Source organism: Pelophylax lessonae (assembly GCF_965119305.1).
Source record: "Pelophylax lessonae genome assembly, chromosome: 4".
NCBI lineage: Eukaryota > Metazoa > Chordata > Amphibia > Anura > Ranidae > Pelophylax > Pelophylax lessonae.
Genome location: NC_138771.1, coordinates 381,139,561 through 381,157,158, shown reverse-complemented (window position 1 = coordinate 381,157,158; position 17,598 = coordinate 381,139,561). Strand labels below are relative to the sequence as shown.

Sequence of the window (17,598 nt, the reverse complement as noted above, 5' to 3'; positions counted from 1 at the left end):
TCCACCAACTGTAGAGGTGGGTGTTGCCTATAGGAATGAGATATCTGGAACTTGGGAATTCCTAAAATGGATCTCAATAGAGTCCGGTCTTTCTTCAATCACATGGCAGTTATGTTTACTGTGATAGGACTGGGAGTGCTCATAATTAATTGGCATTTTGGCTTGGGACCAAATAACCTCATTGATGAAATCCACAATGGGATTCAATCTCTTAAGGAGATCTGTGCCAATAATCAAACAATCATAGGGCAAATCAACTATCAATGTGGGATGGCAAATTATTTTATTTCCCAAGTTGATGTTCAACCAAGCTTCTACTCTGACCTTTAAAGCAGTGCCTGAAACATTTATAAGGTTGGCTTTAAAACTTTTCAGCTTGTATTTCTCAGAAGATAAATCCTGGATTTGTTGAAAATATTTCTGAGATAAAATGGTTGCATGACTACCTGTGTCTAATAAAGCCATTATTTGTGGTAAATCATTATGCAATTTAACTTCCATGTAATACCTTTGATCAATTTCTTGCAATGAACATAAATGGAATGTCCAGTGAAACGACTTTCATACTGTGTCTTACCCACAGACCCCCCCCCCTCCTTTTTCAAACAGGAGTGTGCGCATGTCATTTCCTCAACAGCTGAATTCACTGTGGGCTGCAAAATAAGATCACAAACAAGTCGCCCCTCCTCCTTGCCATCTGGCATTGGAAGGGTTAAATTCTTTTCAGGCATACAAACACCAGGTTTAATGATTTCACTTTTAGGTATTGGTACAGTACAGGTATTTACATGATTGGAAACCTCTGTTATTGTGGGTTGCTTTCGACAGGAATGGTCCCTAAAAAAAGGTTGTTAGGTTTTGTACTGAGAAGCTGGGATATTTTTTCCATCTGTTCTGCTAAAACCCCCACCTGATTCTGCATCTGATCCATTTGTTTATGGAAGTTATTTCTATTTTTCCAGTGACCCCTGGTGGCTGGATTTTTGGGATTAGAAGTCTGAGACTTGCCAGAACCTTCTGATCCCGAACAATTATTTTGATCTTCTTCAGGGCCATATTGATAATTCCTATTATCCCAAATTGGGGATTTTCCTCAGTTAGGCTATAGGCATTTTTGAGAATGGACAAAAACTCCCTAGGGCTTTGATTTGGCCGACATTTAAAAAGTAAACATGGCCTTGCAGCAGTAGCTGTCTGATAGGGACCAAATTCAGTTTTATTTTCTGAAACAACTTCAGACCAGGTATTTTTGCCCATATCTCGTAGGGAATTAAAGAAAAAACCTGTACTTTGACTCAAACACCCATGAAATGAATTTGATTTTCTGCCTATCATGGTCTAAATTTAAAGTCAACATGGCCTCCTTGTAGGCTTCTATATGAATAATTATAGAAGGAGAACCTTTCTTAGTAAACAGACCCACGGTTTATTTTAAGAATTTTATCACCTTTGGGCTATCACACACAGGTTGAGAAGTCTTTCTTTCACTTCTTTGAGACTGTTTCTGAGGTGAGGTTGAACTCGCTTTGGTAAGAGAATGTCTTTTGGGTTTAAATATCTCTTCCTCTAATGGGATATTGGAATCACTTTCAGAATCTGACATTTGAGTTTTTTTGGGACGTTTAAAAACATTAGCGTCAGCAGATGTTTGGCTCAAAAATTCAGGGACATTTTCTCCCATCCAAATAGATGGTTTAACCTTTACATTGCTGGCGTGTTTTCCCAGCACTGAGTTTAGAGAGGCCAAATCATCTAACTCCTGTTGAATTAATTGTTTAGCAAATTGCGATCTTTCACATTCTGTTTTTAAAGTAGCTCTCTCTCTGTCACATGTTACCAATTCACAATGTGTTTGGTTCAGTTCCCTTCTTAGAGAAGCAATCATTTCTTTGGTCTGGTTACTTTGCTCCTGATAAACTGATATGTGATCGCCCAATTTCTTATTTTCATCAACCAACTTTTTAGATTGAATTTCACACTCACAAACTGTTTGTTGTAACTGTGCAACAAGCTTAGCCTGAGATCTTATTTCATTTTGAAACCGGTCCGATCGTTCGGCTAATTTAACAATTGTGTGAAGAAATTCTGGCCATGATCTAAATATCAGTGAATCTCTATCTTTCTTAGTTTTAGCATCAGCAATCTGACCCAGAAATACGGCCACCCATGAGTCTTCACTCCATATATAATTTACATATCCTGCAATTCTTTGTTTCATCTCAACTACCCAACTATTGAGCGAGCTCATCTTTAATATCCAATCTATCTTTGACATAAGACATCACATTAAACTTGACCATTTCTCTAATTTGTTCATTGCGCATACCCATTTCTGGTTCTGTGTCAATGTGACCAAATTCATCCGACATACCTTCGGATTCAGCCATGTTCAATATTGTAACCAACAATAGCAACAATCAATTAATGCAAATGGCAACAAAATGTATATTTTGCACAATTGTAACCCTTATTTCACTAGGTACTTATCTCGCGCACGGGCCTCCAATTACGTCAGAATGTTTATTCTGCTCTGATAAACAGTGTCTATTTATGCAACTTATTTCCATAAATCAATAAAAATGCAAGATCGTTTTAAGTGACGCTAAACTGAAGATAAGGAGAATACAATTCTGTGCAAAATATATATTTTTATTAAATACTTCAGTGCAAAATAAAATGTCAAGAATATAATTGGTGATAATAAACACAAAGTTTAGAATAAAATGCAATAAAATATATCACACAGGTAATATGAGAATATAATCAAAGAATATTATCTCAGAATAGTAAGATGACCATAACCAATGACTTCTAGAATATGATTAATAGTCTACCAGTAGGACATAAAAGATGGCAACCAATATGACAGATTTAACACGTGACTTCTCTCATCCAACAGATATACATAATTCCAATATTGAGAAGGGTTATGTTTGTATTACAATATACAGAGGTACAGCATCACTAAAAATGAAAACATCAAAAAGGGAAAAACCCTAAAAGATCTGGAGCAAGGCTTAAGGTGCTAATATTTCCAATAAGGTTCCAATATTTAAAATAAAGTTATATGAATACAAATTGTTGTACCATGTACTGGTAAAGTAAAATTCTATTTAGTCAATCTACTATAAAAAATATCATCATAACTGAATCATTTACTAAAGCCAAAATTAGCTTCAAATTCCAAGATAAGAAGAATTAAACCAATCATACTGCAGTTAGAATGATTTAAATTCAAATCTTGATGCTAACAGTTTAGGTGTAAGAATGGATCAATTAGGATTATATAGATAAGGCAATTTAGATTGTATACTTTACCAAAATATAGAGTGTCTGTTGAATGGGAAGTTACGCTGTCCTGGCTTCAGGGTCAAATGTCTCCCATCAGTGTTCCAGAGCTCCCTTCAAAGCATCTTATTCCTCTCACGATCTCTTCAATTCTCCCCCCTCTCTATAGCTGACTAAAACTTTATGCTACCTGAAGTGTGGGTGGGGATCTCATTACTATAGTTGAGCGAACACCTGGATGTTCGGGTTCGGCGGGTTCGACCGAACTTGAAAAAAAAGTCCTCGTTCGTGACCCGGACTTAACCTGAACTTTGTCCCGATCCCGAACCCCATTGAAGTCAATGGAGACCCGAACTTTTGAGCACTAAAATGCCTCTAAAACAAACATGGAAAGGGCTAGAGGGCTGCAAATGGCAGCAAAATCATCTTAAGAGCATGGCAAGTGCTCTGCAAGCAAATGTGGATAGGGAAATAACTTAAAATAACATAAAAAACAGAAAAATAAAGAATAATCTTGAATGATGTAGGAGGAGGACGAGGCCCATATGGAGTAGGAGGTTGAGGTGGTGGAGGATATGGCAGTGTAGGTAGAAGCGGCGGTGGCAGTGAAGGAGGAGGACGAGGTAGCCAACATTGGTTTTGGTTTTTAATTAAAAAAATGTAAATTCGGGTACACCCCAAAAGAGTAAGAAAGATCAAATCCAGCAATGGCTGGGTGAGGCCGGTATACATGTCTATTCTGCACAAGGTACGGACAAGTCCTGTGGGATCCATGCCTGGTTCATTTTAATGAACGTGAGCTTGTCCACATTGGCTCTGGACAGGCGGCTGCGCTTGTCTGTGATAACGCCCCCAGCTGTGCTAAATACACGTTCAGATAATACACTGGCTGCAGGGCAGGCCAGCACCTCCAAGGCGTAAAGGGAAAGCTCAGGCCATGTGCCCAACTTGGAGACCCAGAAGTTGAAGGGGGCAGACCCGTCATTCAGTACGTCTAGGCATGTGCACACATACTGCTCCACCATGTTAGTGAAATGCTGCCTCCTGCTAAGATGTTTCATATCAGCTGCTGGTACAGCTGCTTGTTGTGGCGTGCTGACAAAGTTTTTCCATGTTTCGGCCATGCTAACCCTACCTTCTGAGGTGCTGGCGGTGCCCTGGCAGCGTTGACGACCTCTTCCTCCTCCTCCCCTGCCTTGGCCTTGTGCTTCCACTGTGCCCCCGCTGTCAAGTGGGAATGCCACCAGCAGCGCGACTACCAGGGTGCGCTTGTACTCACGCATCTTCCGATCACGCTCCAGTGAGGGAATTAAGGAAGGTACATTGTCCTTGTAACGGGGATCAAGCAGGGTGGCCACCCAGTAATCAGCACAAGTTCCTATGTGGGAAACTCTGCGGTTGTTGCGGAGACACTGCAGCATGTAATCGCTCATGTGTGCCAGGCTGCCCAGAGGCAACGAAAAGCTGTCCTCTGTGGGAGGTGTATCCTCTGTGTCCTCCGTATCCCCCCAGCCACGCACCAGTGATGGCCATGAGCTGGCCTGGGTGCCACCCTGCTGTGAACATGGTTCCATATCCTCCTCCATCTCCTCCTCATCCACGTCATCCTCCAGAACTGTGCCCCTGCTGGACAATTGTGTCCCTGGCGTTTGTGTGTGCAGGAACCCACCCTTGGAGCCACTTGCGAATGACTGCCCTGAAAGCCTTGGAAATGTTACTTCTTCATCCTTCTCCTCATCCTGTGCCACATCCTCTTCCATCATCGCCCGAAGTGTTTTTTCAAGAAGGCATAGAAGTGGGATAGTTAAGCTGGGAACGGCGTCATCGGCACTGGCCATGTTGGTGGAGTACTCGAAACAGCGCAACAAAGCACACAGGTCTCGCATGGTGGCCCAGTTATTGGTGGTGAAGTGGTGCTGTTCCGCAGAGCGACTCAGGCGTGCGGGCTGCAGCTGAAACTCCACTATGGCCTGCTGATGCTCGCACAGTCTGGACAGCACATGCAAGGTGGAGTTCCACCTTGTGGGCACATCCCATATGAGGCGGTGAGCGGGAAGGCCGAAGTTACGTTGCAGCACTGACAGGCGAGCAGCAGCAGGGTGAGAACGCCGAAAATGCGCACAGACGGCCCGCACCTTCTGCAGCAGCTCTGACATATCGGGGTAATTTCTAAGGAACCTCTGCACCACCAAATTCAGCACATACGCCAAGCAAGGGATGTGTGTCAAACCGGCTAGGCCCAGAGCTGCTATGAGATTTCACCCGTTATCGCACACCACCAGGCCGGGCTTAAGGCTCACTGGCAGCAACCACTCATCGGTCTGCTGTTCAATGCCCCTCCACAACTCCTGCGCGGTGTGTGGTTTTTCACCCAAACAGGCAAGTTTTAAAACTGCCTGCTGTCGTTACCCTTGGCTGTGCTGAAGTTGGTGGTGAAGGTGTTACGCTAACCGGAAGAGGAGGTGGTAGAGGATGAGGAAGCGGAGTAGGAGGAGTTAGGAACAAGAGGCAAACTGAAGCGCCCTACAATCCTCGGTGGTTGAAGGACATGCACCAAACTGCTATCCGCCTCAGGATATATGAGGAACATATGCAGACAGGGCCGCAATCAACTTTTTTTGCCCCTAAATGTTTTTTTCATTGCAAGGCTCAATACAACAGTATGCAATGGGTGTATCTCACTCTAACATATGCAGACAGGGCCGCAATCAACTTTTTTTGCCCCCTAAATAGTTTTTTTTATTGCAATGCGCAATACAACAGTATGCAATGGGTGTATCGCACTGTAATGTATGAATGAAAAGCTGAAAAATAATTGACCCCTTAGTTGGTGCTTGTTGAATAGCAGATTATAAATGCAGTGTCTGTCTAAACGCTGTAAGTCACAGTAAAATATGAAGGAAAAAAGTTTTTTTCTTTTTAAAATGCAGATTAAGCACACACATATGCACTGAGCTTGCATAAAATGTGCAGCACCGCATGCCTAACAGGTTGGATAGTGTTGTTCTATTCCGCTATTGAATAATAAAAAAAAAACATTTGAATGAAAAACTTAAAAATAATTTTTTTACCCTAAATACTGAAAAATAATTATTTTACCCTCACATTGGTGCTTTTTGAAGAGCAGGTTAGAAAAGCAATGTCTGTGTAAAGACTGTATGTCAAAGTTAAATATGAAGGAAAAAATGTTTTTTCTTTTTTAAATGTAGATTAAGCAGACACATATGCACTGAGCTTGCATGAAATGTGCAGCACCGCACGTCTAACAGACTGATAACATTTTTTTTTCTCCTTTCTCCTCCTCACTTGGCTCAGGTCAGTAAACTCCTATCTCTCCCTCTGGGCAAAAAGATTGTGCACTGCACCCCCACACAATCAAATCAGTCCGGGTTCGCTCAACCCTACTCATTACCATGTAATTCTTACGTCACTAAGGGGTATAATTCCTAATACTTTAATGACTTGGACCCAAAATTAAGCAATCACCAGAGGGCAGTGTTGTATTACTATTAGAATTACATTATTTTCCCACAGATAACCCTTTGACCTTAGTCTGTTGAAAAGATCTAAATTTCACAGATATGTCAAACCCGTCAAGACACTATGGGGAGAGTAGAGTATTTATGGTGACCATAAAAACTTAAAGGATCTTACATAAACATTTTCTCTGTAAGTAACTAAATAATGCAAATTAAGTAGAATTAGTACTTAGCAATTAAATGAAACAGAATATAGTACACAAAGCATTCCTAAAAATGTATATATGTTACACATGTATAATAATATTGTTGCTGATATTTTTCTCACACATAATTATAATGTTTCCTTATACATGTTTTAAATGAGCCCTAAAAGAAATATACTAAACTATTGTTCATTGTGAAACCATGGACAGACTAAAATTACATAACTCTCATAAGAACCTGGACTGATACTACCATGATCTCTTATCTGATGAGATGTAAAAAGGGCCTCATTATTTACGACTTAAAGAAAAACAAAATCTTTTGTTGAAACTCCAAGACTTTCTGTAAAAGACATTTTGTTTAAAAAAAAATGAACTCTCATTCACCTCCCAAAACAAAATGGATGCCAAGCTGCTTAAAATTTCCATGTATATAACTGAATATATTTGGCCTTTATATAATTCCATTTTTTTTATAATATCCCCAATAATCCTGACAGTCCCCAGAAAAGTAATAGAGGGGTAATCTTCCAATGGGGACACTAGTTCTGGTGACCTGGGGGTCCCCAAGAAATTCCCTCAATTTGCCAGGATTTCCTCTCACTTCCTATTTGGCTATGAGACAGGAAGTGAAGGCAAAACTCCACAATGGGACACACATGTCGAAAAAAAAAAAATCTGACCCAGGTTATAACCTTCCCTTACTCTATCCTAAGTGAAAAAAAACGGAAAATTGTATCATACTTACCGTAATTTTCCTTTCCTGGTGCCTATCCATGGAAGCATACCAGTGATAGAGCTCCGCCTCGACTCCTCCCTCAGGACTAGTGCATAGCATAAAAGACAAGAAGGCCCCCTCCCCCAGCATTCTCCTGTAATCTAGAATACCGAGGGTGTAGGATAGGCACCAGGAAAGGAAAATTACGGTAAGTATGATACAATTTTCCATTTTCCTGGTGCCTCCATGGCAGCATACCAGTGATAAATAAATAGCTCACACAGGTGGGATAATGCAAACAAAAAGGATTTTATTCAGACAAAGGACATGGCCGAGTTTACTGCCCTCCTTCCAAAATCTATGGTTGTAAGGGATCCTAGGTCAATTCTGTAATGCCTGAAGAAAGTATGGCGAGAAGACCAGGATGCTGCCCTGCATACTGTCTCCAAGGAGACGTTGGCCCTTGCTACCCAAGATGCTGCTACAGCCCTTGTGGAATGAGCCTTAACCTGTGTTGGAGGTACCACACTCTTGGATATGTAAGCCTTCTTAATCAGTTTTACTACCCAGGAGGCTAGAGTCCTGCTGGTGGCATCTTTCTCTCTATTTCTCCTGTGAGGAATGATGAACAGCCTTTCTGATATCCTAAAAGATTCAGTGGCTCCCAAGTAGGCTTTCAGAACTCTGGAGATGTCCAGTTCGTGGCAAGTATCAGAATCCATGTCAGTAAAAACTGGCAATGCCTAGGGTTCCCTTAGGAAGACTGATGATGCCACCTAGGGGATAAAACCAGGAATTGGACGGAGTTCAACCCTATCCGGAAAAAAGGAAATGTGATCCTCACCAATTCCTAATGAGTGAAGCTCCGAAAATCTTTTCCCAGATGTGATGGCTAAGAAAAAGACTGTCTTTAAGGTAAGATTCCAAATTAAAATTTGCTCTACTGGGGCAAATGGCTGATTTGAAAGGACTTCCAAAATGAAAGAAAGATCCCATTTAGGAAAGGAGCGCCTGGCAGGAGGGCGGATCTTTAATACTCCTCTCAGGAAGGTAACTATTAAAGGATCTTCTGTCCATCTTTTTTTGGATGTGGCCAAAATTGCTGCTACCTGGACCTTTAGGGAGCTCAGACCGAGACCCAAATCTAGACCCGTCTGTAGGAAACTGAGAACGTCAGTCGTAGAAGGAGAGATCAGGTTGAACCCTTTCCCGGAAGCAAAGGCTTGAAACTTGTTCTAGATCTTTGTGTAAACTGCATTTGTGGAAGGCTTTCTGGCCTTTAGAAGGGTAGAGATGACCTTTGCGGAGCAGCCTAAAGTCTCAAACCTCTGCCTCTCAGCTTCCAAACCCGAAGGTCCAGCTTGTGGGGGTTCGAGTGAAACATCCTGCCTTGGGATAACAGGTGTGGATAGGAGGGAATCCTCATTGGTGGTTCCAAGCTGAGATACATGGCTAGAGGGAACCATGGTCTCTTCGGCCAATAGGGTAGTATTGCTAAAATTTGAACTTCTTCCTTCAAGAGCCTCGAGAGGAAACTCAAAAATAGCGGGCGAGGAGGGAAGGCATAAGCCGTCCTGAAGGCCCATGGGCATACCAGAGCGTCCACTGCTTCGGCCGATGGGTGTGGAAAGCGGGAGAAGAAACGGGGCAGCTTGGTGTTGTTCGGAGAGGCAAACAAATCCACCTGAGGATAGTCCCAGAGATTGACCATGAAATTCCTGGATAGCATATCTGATTCCGTATTTGAGCTGCCCGGGAGATAAACAGCTTTTAAGCCGAGGAGATTCTTCTCTGCCCATAATATTATTGGCTCCACCTCCCTTAGAAGGGATCTGCTGTGTGTGCCCCCTTGTCTCTGTAGATAAGACACTGCTGCTCTGTTGTCCAGACGAAGCAACACCCTCTGTCCTTTGACAAGGGAAGTCAGGGCTAATAATGCTTGAAAAGCCGCTCTGATTTCCAGGATATTGGACACAATCCCGCTGGTAGTGAAAGGCCACTTTCCCTGTACCCTTATCTCTCTGCAATGGGCTCACCCTGTCCGCTGGCATCGGACGTAATTGTGATCCACGAGGGAGAGCCTAGGTGATGTGATTTGGAGAGATTCCTTGGATCCGTCCACCAGTGTAGACTTCTGATCGTTGATGCGGACAGAATGATCTTTTGAGAGAGATGTAGTCTCTTCCACTGGGCCAGAAAGGCTACTTGAAAATACCTCAGATGCCAATGAGACCAGGGGACTAAAGGGATGCAGGCTGACATTGTGCCTATTAGACTCAGACACTGAGAGGCTGTCAGAAAGGAACATTGCCGAACCCGGATCATCTTCCGTATAATGGCTTCCATCTTTTGGGGAGGTAAGGAAACTGATCTCTGTCTGGTATTGAATAAGGCTCCCAGATATATCATCTCCTGAGAAGGTAGTAACTGGATTTTTTCGAGGTTTATCAACCATCCCATTTCCGATGTCTGCAGTAGAATTTCTCTGTGGGCTATGAGCTGGTTTGGGTTGGAGGCCAGAAGCAAAATGTCGTCCAGATAGTGGTAAACTCTTAGACCTCTTTCTCAAAGTGGGGCCAAGGATGAAATCAGGATCTTTGTAAAAACCCGTGGGGAGGTGGATAGACCCAAAGGAAGGGCTTGGAATTGGAGATGCAGTTGCCCTACTGCGACCCTCAGGTATTTTTGGAAAGAGGGGAGGACCGGGACGTGCAGATAGGCGTCCTGCAGATCGATAGAGATCATCCAATCTCCTGGCTGAATGGCCTGGATAATCGTTTGCAGGGACTCCATTTTGAACTTTTCGAGCAGTATGTATCGGTTTAATCTCTTCAGATCTATAACGGGTTTCCAACCACCTGTTTTCTTTGGGACTAGAAAAAGGGTGGAATAGAAACCTTTGAAGCGCTCTTCCAGGGGAACAGGAATGGCTGCTTTCTGGAGCTGGAGAGATGTCAGGAATTGAGATAATGCCAGTGCCTTTTGTTGGGAGGCCGGCCACCTTGTTTGTTGGAACCAATCTTAAGGGGGATGACACGAAAAACTCCAAAAGTGGCCCCAGTGAATGGTTGACAGAACCCAAGGATCCTGGCAGCGGGCGGCCCAGGTTGGGAAAAAAAGTCTTAGCCTGGCCCCTTCTGGGGGGGACAGGGTTAACTTGGCGTCAAAAAGGTTTTGACGCCTCTTGGGGAGTGGTAAGGACTTTATTCTTCCTGGGATTTAGGAAAGAAGCTTGAGTGCCTCTCCAGGGCCTCCTGCCCTCTCTGGTCTGTTTAGGCTCTCTGTAGTCTCGTGTATTGGATGGACGGAATCTTGCTGTGTATGGTCTTGACTTCTTTGGGACTAGAAAAAGGGTGGAATAGAAACCTTTGAAGCACTCTTCCAGGGGAACAGGAATGGCTGCTTTCTGGAGCTGGAGAGATGTCAGGAATTGAGATAATGCCAGTGCCTTTTGTTGGGAGGCCGGCCACCTTGTTTGTTGGAACCAATCTTAAGGGGGATGACACGAAAAACTCCAAAAGTGGCCCCAGTGAATGGTTGACAGAACCCAAGGATCCTGGCAGCGGGCGGCCCAGGTTGGGAAAAAGTCTTAGCCTGGCCCCTACTGGGGGGACAGGGTTAACTTGGCGTCAAAAAGGTTTTGACGCCTCATGGGGAGTGGTAAGGACTTTATTCTTCCTGGGATTTAGGAAAGAAGCTTGAGTGCCTCTCCAGGGCCTCCTGCCCTCTCTGGTCTGTTTAGGCTCTCTGTAGTCTCGTGTATTGGATGGACGGAATCTTGCTGTGTATGGTCTTGACTTCTTTGGGACTAGAAAAAAGGTGGAATAGAAACCTTTGAAGCGCTCTTCCAGGGGAACAGGAATGGCTGCTTTCTGGAGCTGGAGAGATGTCAGGAATTGAGATAATGCCAGTGCCTTTTGTTGGGAGGCTGGCCACCTTGTTTGTTGGAACCAATCTTAAGGGGGATGACACGAAAAACTCCAAAAGTGGCCCCAGTGAATGGTTGACAGAACCCAAGGATCCTGGCAGCGGGCGGCCCAGGTTGGGAAAAAAAGTCTTAGCCTGGCCCCTACTGGGGGGGACAGGGTTAACTTGGCGTCAAAAAGGTTTTGACGCCTCTTGGGGAGTGGTAAGGACTTTATTCTTCCTGGGATTTAGGAAAGAAGCTTGAGTGCCTCTCCAGGGCCTCCTGCCATCTCTGGTCTGTTTAGGCTCTCTGTAGTCTCGTGTATTGGATGGACGGAATCTTGCTGTGTATGGTCTTGACTTACAAGATCTTCTGTCCTGTGGAAGCATGCCCAATTTAGCACCCGTCACTCTAGAGATAGCCGTATCCAGCTTGTCTCCAAACAAAGCCTTTCCGTCAAACGGTATCTTGCACCAGTTTTGCTTGGATGCAAGATCGGCTACCCAAGGTTTAAGCCATAAGGCTCTCTTTGTCATCGAGGAGTGGAGCATAGATCTGGCTGAGCAGTGGATGGAATCAATCGCCGCTTCTCCTACAAAATCTGCAGAAATTTTGAGCTCTTCAAGGGCTTTGATTAGGTCCTCCTTCGGAACGTCCTGGCGCAAAGCTGTCTCGATATTTACTGTCCAAAACCTAATAGCGGTAGATACAGAGGTGAGGGCAATTGCTGGTCTGCAGGCTGCGCCGGCAGCCAGATATATTTTTTGCAGATCAGAGTCAATCCTTCTGTCTAAGGGGTCCTTGAAGGATGTTGAGTCCTCCATGGGCATGGTGACATTTTTGGCCAGGCGGACCACCGCCGCATCCACTACCGGCATAGTTGATAAGGAATGCATGTCTTGTTCAGCCAAAGGGTACAGCTTATTGAGCCGACCCACCGAGAACTTTTTATCAGTTTTCCGCCATTCGTTCTCAATAACTTCCTTAATTTCTCCCATTAAAGGGAAATAGATCTGTTTCCTTTTAAGGAACGGGAAGTATGACTTGGATTTTTGGGGGGGCGGGATCCTCCACTTCTTCCCAGGCAATGGCTTCTTTAACCGCCTGAATGAAGGGCTGAACTAGGGAATATTGGAACCCAGATGGATCCCCCTCATCCGAAGATCCGTCAGAGTCCGATTCCCTGGCTGGATGCTCTGCCGGAGGCAGGGGAGTAACAGTCGCAGAAGGACCGGGCCTTTCGGGATCTGGAACATGAGCAGGAGATGCGTGGTGATCAGATTGGGCTGGAACCAAAGCTGCCAGTTCTGAGATGGAATCTTTTACTGTTTGCTTGAGCAAATCGACCACTTGTTTTGCTTTCTTGCTCCCGATTGGCCGCATAATCCATCAGGCAATCCTTGCATACTAATTTATCCGGGAGGGGAGTTACGCCACAAGCCCAACATTTCTTCCTGGAAGTATGAGGAGGGGAAGATGGGGAATAGTCCTGCCTCCTTGATCTTGACCTTCCAGATCTATGGTGTGAGGATCGGGATCTATAATCTGGACTGTTGTCATCTCGACGTCTTGAGGATTTTCCCGATCTTTTGGAATGGGCAGGGCTGGTGAGAGAGGGAAAAATCCCATCACTCAAGGAAACAAGCTCTCTTTTTTTTTTTTTAATATACTTACGTGAAGTTGCTCCCATACCTGTCAGAAGTGCGAGGATCTTGTGCACGAGATGAGTGACTTATGATGGCTTACAAGCAGCAGGGTCAGCTAAAAGGGGAAGAGAGAGAGAAAAGACAAAGAAAGGAAGACCCCCATTTTTTTTTTAAAAAGGGGAAAAGGAAGAAAAAGGGGAGAGAGCAAGAAAAAAACTGTTAGACCCTAAGCGAGACAGATACATACATACATATATATATATATATATATATATATATATATATATTCACATATACATATATATATATATGTATATATATTCCCCTATGTTTTTTTTAAAAAACTGAATATATATATATATATATATTGTTTTTTTTTACAAAAAGAAAATTGCCCTACCTGAGGGCCAGGAAGAGAGCACATGCAGGGCTTCTATCAGAGGCAGATCCCACTCAACTGAGCAGGGTGCCTCTTTATAAGTAGATAACCCAGGGAAGGGGAGGGCCTAGAGGAGAAAAAAACTTCTGTCCTCATTTAATTTACCTAGTAAGGGAAAGCGAACATCGCTTTCCCTTAATAAAAATGGCCGCCGGGGAATCAGGACCACTGCAGGTGCGCAGTGCCTCCCGCGATACCATGCAGTGGATGCCGGCCGAATTACACTTGCTCTCTATCGCGCCTGCGCCCCCGACGGAGCTACACGAGGACGCCGCAAGAGCGCGCATTCGTGACCGCGAGTGGAGGAAAACACTGTGGCCGGGAGAAGGAGGGCCGAGCGCCCTCTACATAGGTAGGAAAAGGCTGCAGCGGACCAGGTAAGATTGAGGGGAACTCTAACCTAATAGAAGGGGAAAACAAAACTAAAATACAACACTATGCATGAAATGAGAAAAATAAAAAAGGAAAAGCCAATATAGCAAGGCTGACTTAGAGGATACTTGCCTACAGAGGATATATGGAGAAAAAAAGGCATATGCAAATATCATATATCTTTCCTTTAAAAAATATATAAATAAATCAATAAATAAAGGGAAACACTGACCCAGCTGAAGGCATCAAGACTCATCCATAATTTCCAGAAAGTGCAGACTGCGTTCCTATGAGGAAACTCTGCCTTTGACCCCAAAAGAAGGGGTTCCCTGCCTTATTAGTGCTATGAGCGGCCCAAGAGCAGGGACTGCGTCTGGGAGAGGCTGAACCCAGCGAAAGCTGCCAAACTAAGTAAGGCAGAGGTAGGGACATGCTGCTAACTCTTCACCAGTTTCAGAGGTATGAGGAAAAAAAGGAGAATGCTGGGGGAGGGGGCCTTCTTGTCTTTTATGCTATGCACTAGTCCTGAGGGAGGAGTCGAGGCGGAGCTCTATCACTGGTATGCTGCCATGGAGGCACCAAGAAAATGTTCTGCCTATAGGTCTACTTTAACCACTTTACCACTAGAGCATTTTGCTGTCTTACGTCTGGGCCACTTTTTGCGATTCGGCACTGTGCAAATTTAACTGACAATTGCGCGGTCGTGCGACGCCGTACCCAAACGAAATTTACGTCCTTTTTTTCCCACAAATAGAGCTTTCTTTTGGTGGTATTTGATCACCTGTGCGATTTTTACTTTTTGAGCTATAAACAAAAAAAGAGCGTTTGTTTTGAAAAAATAACAATATTTTTAACATTTTTTTATATGAAATTCCCCCCAAAAAAGATGTAAAAATCTAATTTTTTTTAAATTTTTGGCCAATTTGTTTTCTGCTACCTATGTTTGGTAAAAAAAATCTCAATAAGCGTATTTTGATTGGTTTGCGCCAAAGTTATTGCGTTTACTAACTAAGGGAAAGATTTATGTCATTTTTGGTGTTTTTTTTTTAACGAGTAATGGCGGCGATCTGCGATTTTTTTTGCGGGACTGCGACATTGCGGCGGACAGATCAGACCCTTGACTGACATTTTTGACACTTTTGGGGGTACCAGTGACATTACTGCAGTAATCAGTGCTATAAATATGCACTGTTACTGTAAAAATTACACTGGCAGGGAAGGGGTTAATTTTATTGGAGAGGGAGGGGTTAATGTATGCCTGGTGCTTACTGACGTGTGGGGGGGGGAGGTGACTGTGTGAGACAAGGACAGATCGGATGTCCAGCTATGCTGAACAGTCCGATCTGTCACTCCCTGTCACTGAGGAGATCCGCCCGCTCTGTTTACACAGACGGGCGGATCTCCAAACTGGATTCCCCGACGATCGGGGCAGAGCAGCGGCGATCGCCGCTGCTCCTCCCCTGGCCCGACTCCCGCTGTGAATGAAAACAGCGGGAGCGCCGCCTACAGGGGGAGGAGTCTGGCGACGTAGGTCTACGTCGTCAGATCTACAAGAGCCACTTTGCCGCAGTAGTACTACGGTACTCAGCGGTAAAGTGGTTAAAGCTTTTGGTGTATTCAAAGATGTTTCAGTGACATCTATTTCATGCATCACGTAATTTGCATGTCCAATCATTTACTTTGCTTGGCTTACATGGCAGAAACAACCCTGTATGATTGATTTTTACCTCAAAAGAGCTTTGTAGTTTTTGACAAAACAATGTATTTTTTTGTATAGTAGTAGTAATCCTTAATCGAGTGTTGGAAGCAGCAAAGGCAATAAAGACAAAAAAAATACTGTAAGGTATATACTTAGAAAAACTAAAGCTATCACTGTTATATATATTGCAGCTTGTTGTGATCTTTTATTCAGTAACACACAGAATTGTGTACAATGTTGAACAAAATGTCGACCCAGAGGGCGTCAAAACACCATCAAACCACAAACCCACATTGCAGAGCTGAGGCAGTTGTTGTCCCAAATTAGAAAAACAAATCACAGTCTGATTGTGACCCAATGTGGCAATTTAAGTGGGAGAAATTAGTACATTTTTTTTCCAAGAAAAAACAATTAGTATGACATTCCAAAAACGAAATGTTTTAGAGACTCGCTGTATATTAACTAGTTGCAGAATTCGGGCATTTTAGGCCCCAAAAGAACTTCATCATTGTACAGAGGACATGTGTAGTACATCCAGTCTCTCTTCCCTACTTCTAGGAGCCCTGGCCCCTGGTACACAATTGTTGGCTTTGATTAATCAAAGCTGGCATTACTGTATACTCAGAGAAAGTGTCAGCAGCTTTAGCTGTCAAAAAGCAGTCTGAATCACTGTTTATAAACTGCTTGTATACATGTACAAAGATACAAACGTAACATATTGAGCTATTTTCTAAATTTGAAGACTTAAAAATTTAACCGTTTTGAAGGACACTTTTTAATTTTTTATCAGATAGGCTGCAATTTTTGGAAGGACATTTTGTGTCTAAATTTTTACCCAACTAAAATTGGATAAAATGTGACAGCTTTGCAGCACAGCTATTAAGCCTGTATGGAAAGGTTGTACTTTTTTTTGGATACTAACCATGTAGATAACGTACAGATCTGCCCCACAGCTAGAAAGCATTTTTAAGCAGGCATAGCATCTTTAATAATTCCAAGTGTCCTTTTTTGGACACTGACCTGGAAATAGCAGGAAATCAGGAAATAAGCATTTAATGTGTTTTTTTTTTCTTTTTTTCTTTTGTTGCTACTTTTAAGCCTTTATCAGATAGAGTAAAATTTTTGAAAACGAGCAGATAAAATTGATATAATGTGTTTTAGCACATTTATTAGGGCCACAATATTTTTTTTCCCACAAGAAGTAAATATCTTTTATTCCTAAGGTTGCTGGTACCCTCTGCAGAGATCTTGGAGGTTTACTACCAAAGAAACTTACCATAGAGCCTGGAACTGTAGGAGATTCATTACATATGATGTCCTAGTTTAGTGTCTTTCAATCAAAACAAGAAGTATTTAAACAAAAATGTATTTACTACAGTTTTATTGTTGCCACGAAACAATCCAAACAAATTGAGGAAAGACTCACTATATATTTCATCAACTTATGCTAATGTGATTTTTCAAGAAGGTTGGGACATTTTTTAATAGAGGCAGTCTTCAGGAGGTTATTAATAAACAATTAATTTAGCATTATTTGTATGTGTATTAATCCATGCATTTTACATTCTAGGACCTCTCTTTAGAACAATGGTATTTGGGAAATATGTCAAGAAAGGATGCAGAAAAGGCTCTCAGATCAATAAATCAGGTAACTGCGTATTACCTTTTTTAAAGTAATAGAAATAAAAAATATTGCTACACAAAAAATTAGCACATTGGAGTTGATTTAGTAAATGCAAATAAGCTGTTTTTTTTTGTACACAGGGAATTGTTACTCTGCTAAGGGAATTTTCCCTTAGCTTCGTGAATGTGGTAAAAATTCACTTTGCAAAGAATATCCAATG

General features: G+C 42.9%; 1 protein-coding gene across 1 annotated transcript in view; it reads left to right on the top strand.

Moving 5' to 3' along the window:
- LCP2 (lymphocyte cytosolic protein 2) overlaps window positions 1–17,598 on the top strand; it is a 325,994-nt gene that overhangs the window by 292,047 nt on the left and 16,349 nt on the right. Inside the window, exon 19 of the mRNA XM_082256323.1 lies at window positions 17,325–17,402. Coding sequence (XP_082112449.1) covers window positions 17,325–17,402 — 78 coding nt within the window. The remainder of the gene's footprint in view (window positions 1–17,324; window positions 17,403–17,598) is intronic.